General features: G+C 44.4%; 1 protein-coding gene across 2 annotated transcripts; it reads left to right on the top strand.

The window, feature by feature from the left end:
* The first annotated feature begins 587 nt into the window (after window positions 1-587).
* LOC133901771 (disease resistance protein RGA4-like) lies at window positions 588-4890 on the top strand. 2 transcript variants are annotated; one of them, XM_062343257.1, is made up of 3 exons: window positions 588-1636; window positions 2393-4376; window positions 4516-4890. In XM_062343257.1, the coding sequence occupies exons 1-2, from the start codon at window positions 756-758 to the stop codon at window positions 4323-4325; spliced, it is 2814 nt and encodes a 937-aa protein (XP_062199241.1). In that variant the 5' UTR covers window positions 588-755; the 3' UTR covers window positions 4326-4376; window positions 4516-4890. The 2 variants fall into 2 exon arrangements, with proteins under 2 accessions (XP_062199241.1, XP_062199240.1); XM_062343256.1 differs by having other exon boundaries at window positions 2393-4423.
* Window positions 4891-5185: the final 295 nt, after the last annotated feature.

Below are 5185 nucleotides of genomic sequence, written 5' to 3'. Positions count from 1 at the left end.
CAATTTACATTTTTGCCAGCCTGTTCCCCCTGTACACCCGGAGTGTCTAACAATAATCATATATGTGCAAGTTCGAAAATAAATAAAAATGAATCAGAAATCAAGCCTTTTAGATATATCCATTACACAACTTTGCTGACTAAGATAACGTGCATGAATTTACATTCCACGAAACAACTTCTTGATTAAGATGCAGCCAGTGACTCATTGTTGGTTCAGTTTTCTCTTTTTCTTTTACTTTAAAGGAGTTATTTGGAAGAAGGTGATTGCTCCTAGAATTTTTTATGATTAATTTCAAATTTATTGCGCGTGTTGCTGTAGGAAAAAAAGAAAATTATTGCCCCAAGAGTACGCAACTGACCAAGCTCTGGATCCAAGGCCACCAGTATTCGGTGTCATTTTTCGAGACAAATATATTATTATGAAAATATTCTTCGAGACAAATATACGTGTGTCATTTTTAAGTATTTAAATTTAATATATAAAAGATAATTTATAGTCAAAGTTTAAAATAGTTGACTGTACGTGAACTAAAACATATTTATTTTGGACTGCAGGGAGTATTTTGATGGTGAAAAAGACCCCATGTATGTATGCCCTTCTTCTCTAGCTCTGCCCTCAGTTTCCGGCGTCCATAGCAACCAAGCAAACAAACAACCAACCAGCCACACTTTCGTGCTGATCGAGTGTTCTTTCAAACGCTCGATCAACACTGATCGAGCAGAACACTCGAGAGCCAAGAGGAAGAAAGAGAGATGGAGGGTGCCATAATCGGCGCGGTACTGAGCGGCACCTTGCCGAAGCTCTACTCGGCGATACGAGAAGCAGGCGAGGAGCTGTGGTACCTCGACGCTCGTGTCCAATCCATCCAGTCTGAGCTTGGGCATGCCCAAGCTGCCATCCGAGATCATCGCAGGAATCGCTATGATATGAGCGATGTGAGGAGAGCCTGGATTAAAGATCTGAAGCGCTTTGCGTACGAAATCGAGGACATCGTAGACCACCACGTCGCCAAGAAGATGAAGCGTGTGCATATTGCCGCCGAGATTGATCAGCTCAAGAAATCATCAGAGGGGATATACCATCGGTTTCAACGTTATATTAGTGAAGAATCAAAGCAGAAACCACAAGACGGTGCTTCATCCTCCACCTCAGGAGCACCGACCTCCCATGACCAGGGCATTCCTGGTCAGGCTGGCCACGAGGTCGTGGGCATGGACAAGCCCCTCCGTGAGCTTATGGCGCTGCTACGGAAATCTGAGAGTCCAACGGAGGGGAAGCTCAAGGTGATCTCCATCGTTGGCTTTGGTGGCATCGGTAAGACGACTCTTGCCCGCCAAGTGTACAATCTTGTGCACCATGAATACCCTCTGCACGCTTTTGTTAACGCGAGGGGCAAGGATAAGGAGGAGATTCTGAGAGAGATACTCGAAAAATTACCTGAGCAAGATGTCAAAGGCAAGCGCGTGATTGAGGCCAGTACTACCTCCATCCAAGCCCCACAAGTGAATAATGGTGCTAGCGCCTCCATCCAAGATCCACAAGTCAGTTGTGGCCTCCATGGTGCCTCCAATAAGGTCTCACAACACATGAATGACGTGCAAACACAACTCAAATCACGCCTTGGGACCAAGAGGTGATTACTTTTCTACATTGCTGATTAGTTTCTTCCTTCTGTTATCGGAGACTTGATAGAGTTACAAAAAAATGATCACACGTGCACATCGTGCCACCTTACTCTTTACTAATTCCTCCTCTTTTACTTACTAGTTAATTACAATTTGGTTGCTTTTCTCAAGTGATTGAAATTTTGTTATTTTTCATTATTTTTTTAATGATTAGAGTAACATCCAACAACCCACATATTTATTGCAATTTTAATTAGCTATGTAGCCGTAGTTTTAGGTGACTGAGAGAGAAAAAAAATCAGGTGTCTGAAAATTAACAAAATCGTTACAATTTTGACTAGTACGCAAATTGAAAGATATATCAACTAAGAGTATTTTGATACCGTTATTTTTAATAATTACAAGTATCAAACAAGGTCTTTTTGACAAAGGCACGGAGGATATAAACATATCTACGTCTGCAGTCACAAGTATTAGAGTTACATAGCAGTTGTAGTATTTTCAAATCTACCTTTGCAATTGTAAGGGCAATTTGGCTCGTTAGTCGCAAATGAAGTTGTAGTATTGCTTAGGATTGTAGGGCATAAACTGATACTAGTTAATTACATGATTTACATCTTGTACTCATGTTGTACTTGCAGTCATTCATTGAGCCTCGAACTAAACTGTATGAACCCGGAATTACTTCTTTTTTTTACCTTAATACAGAGGAGAATGGGTATCGATAAACTTATTACTTTTCCCAATTTATCTCTTATATGCAGGTACTTCCTTGTAATCGATGATGTACATACAAAACAGTTGGGCTCTGGTATAATATCTGCCTTCCCCCAGCTAAAGGGAGTGGACAGCAGAATCATTGTGACAACGACCATACAATCAGTAGCGAAAGCCTGCAGTGGTAAAGGTGGACACGTGTACAAGATGAGACCACTTGAAGATGATAAATCAAAAGAGCTATTCGACAAGATTGTTTCTTGCGAGGGGTCACCTTCAGAGGCGTCATCGGAAATCCGGAAGAAATGTGACGGTGTACCACTGGCTCTAATTAGCATAGCCCAATTTTGCAATGGAGATCTGAGCCAATGTGAAGACGCCTGGAGGGAACTCCGTACTCCGAAAGAGGAGGACGAGACGCTAGCGAGAATGCAGCGTGTGCTGGTCAATGACTACGAAAGTCTATGTAGCCCCTGTCTCCAGGACTGCTTGCTCTATCTTTGCATGTTCCCACATGGCCATCCTATCAGGAGGGCACCTCTGATAAGGCGATGGCTAGCTGAAGGACCAGGAATGGGATGCAGCAGTAGCAGTGACGCACTCGGGAATTTCAGCACCCTCATCGACCGAAATCTCATTTGGCCCATCAATGAGAAGGTGCAGACATGCAAAACTCCTGGGATGATGCTCGAGTACATCACCGGCATCTCCAAGTCGGAGAATTTCATGATGCTGTCATGTGATGATGGGACTGCACCTCAAGACATCCGCCGGCTTTCCCTCCATCATACCGGTTATTCAGATAGCATGCGGGTTTTGCAACAGCAGGACCTATCCCGTCTCCGGACTCTGGCGGTATTCTACGAACGCCAGGAGGGTCGTTTGGACTTTACCAAATGCAAGCTGCTGCGGGTGTTGGATCTGGAGGAATGCAATTGTGTGGAAGAAAGCCACCTCGAACAAATATGCAAGTTGTATCTGCTCAAATATCTTAGCCTCCGGGCAAGGGCAAGTATCACCAAGATCCCAAGTCGAATATGCGAGCTGCGGTTGTTAGAGACGCTCGACCTGGGGAAAGAGACGGTGGTCAAGGTGCCTGTTGAAATCCTCGAGCTGCCCCGCCTAAAACATCTCCTTGGAATGTTTAAACTCCGAGATTACAGATCGGACGAAAGGCTAATAAAGTTCCTGGAGGAGAAAAGTATGCTGGAGACGCTAGCAGGAATTGTCACACGCAAGGGCCAAGGGTTCCCACCGCTGATGCGTCATATGTGGCAGCTGACGAAGGTGAAGATATGGTGCGACTCGGAAGCAAATGACGGAATATGGACTCCTGTTTCAGAAGCCATGCAAGATTTCCTCCGTAGAAGCTGCGAGATGCTGAAGGTCCGTCACTCCCTGTCAATTGACTTCCAGAAAAAGTCAGAGGCATTTCCGAATTTTCGACGTGCTCATGATTGTCGTGGTAATCTTTTCTCCCTGAAGCTGCGTGGCCATGGTAGGCTGACGCGAATCCCTGAGTTTGTTACTAGTGTGGGTAGTATTACAGAGCTGTGCCTATCGTCCACTACTCTGATTTTCGGAGATGCTGTTCTACGCGGACTGAGCAATCTGAGCTCATTGCGATATCTGAAGCTGGAGGCAACAAGTAGCATCAAAGGTCCTGAACAACGTAGCAGCGAAGAAGGCCCCGTCGTCATACGTCCTGAGCAGTTGAAGAGCCTAGAACGGATGTGCCTTGTGGCCGAGCAAAACCTGCACTGGATAACAATCCAAGATGGAGCTCTCAAGTATCTTGTCTCACTTCACCTCATCTGCCGAGGTCTAGATGGTCTTTCCGGCGTCAAAATCACAGACCTCATGGCACTCAAGGAAGTTGCGCTCCATTCTGGAGTTGCCAAAGAAACAAAGGAAAATTGGGAAGAAGCTGCAGAGGGGCATCCTAATAGGCCCCGCGTTCTGTTCATCGAAGGACCCTAATGCAGGGATCGAGATCCTCTGCCGTGCGCGGAAGAAACATTTCTACAAAAGGTACGGCGGGGATCCAGGTCCTTGGAGCAGCATCCCGTTCCCGGGCGGTAAGTTTTATTCTGCGTGTGTGCGTTCTTGCGTATGTGCACTAATTACGAAAATCAAACATACTGACGGTGAGCTTACTTTTATTATGCAGTGCAATCAACTGTCGCTACGGTTGCTTGGAACGTCAGGAAAAATACCTGGTGTCACTGCTTCGATCTGCTGTTCCATCCTGCTGCTGCAAGATTGATTTTTCTCCTTTCACGTCAACCGGTTATCCTTTTTTTACCTCTTCTTAAACATTTTCAGAATAAACATTTTAAGAAGTTATATCCAAAACTAAATCTTTTTCTGCTACGTCATCGCAATTAGCGCGGTAAGAAGCTGCTGCCGTGGCAAGGGTTTGGCCAAGTTCCTGTTGGTGATATAGTATAGAGACAATATAGTGATGATTGTATCATATCTATATTTATGTAATTTGAATAATATATTATTCTACTATATGAATAATTATCATTTACATTGATTAGCAAGCGTGTGACTTATTCGTGAAGCTCTTTGTTTGTATTATGATGTTATTTTAAATGATATCTGATCTTATATTAAAATGATGATGAGTAGTTCGACACAGGTATTTATTGATGATCATGTTTTATGGAATAATGTGGACACATGTTAGAGAACATGATGTTGGATTAACCCACCCAAGATACTACTAGGATTATGTCGGTGTATCAGGAACCGAGGGTCCCCGAATCCCGAGGCAAGACCAGCCATCCACCACATGGCGCCATCCCGCGGAGTCTCTCCCGCAAGGTGAGAAA

The sequence above is a fragment of the Phragmites australis genome, chromosome 20, assembly GCF_958298935.1.
Source record: "Phragmites australis chromosome 20, lpPhrAust1.1, whole genome shotgun sequence".
In the NCBI taxonomy this organism is placed as follows: Eukaryota; Viridiplantae; Streptophyta; class Magnoliopsida; order Poales; family Poaceae; genus Phragmites; species Phragmites australis.
The sequence above is the reverse complement of the archived record's forward strand: the minus strand, read 5'-3'. Positions and strand labels throughout refer to the sequence as shown.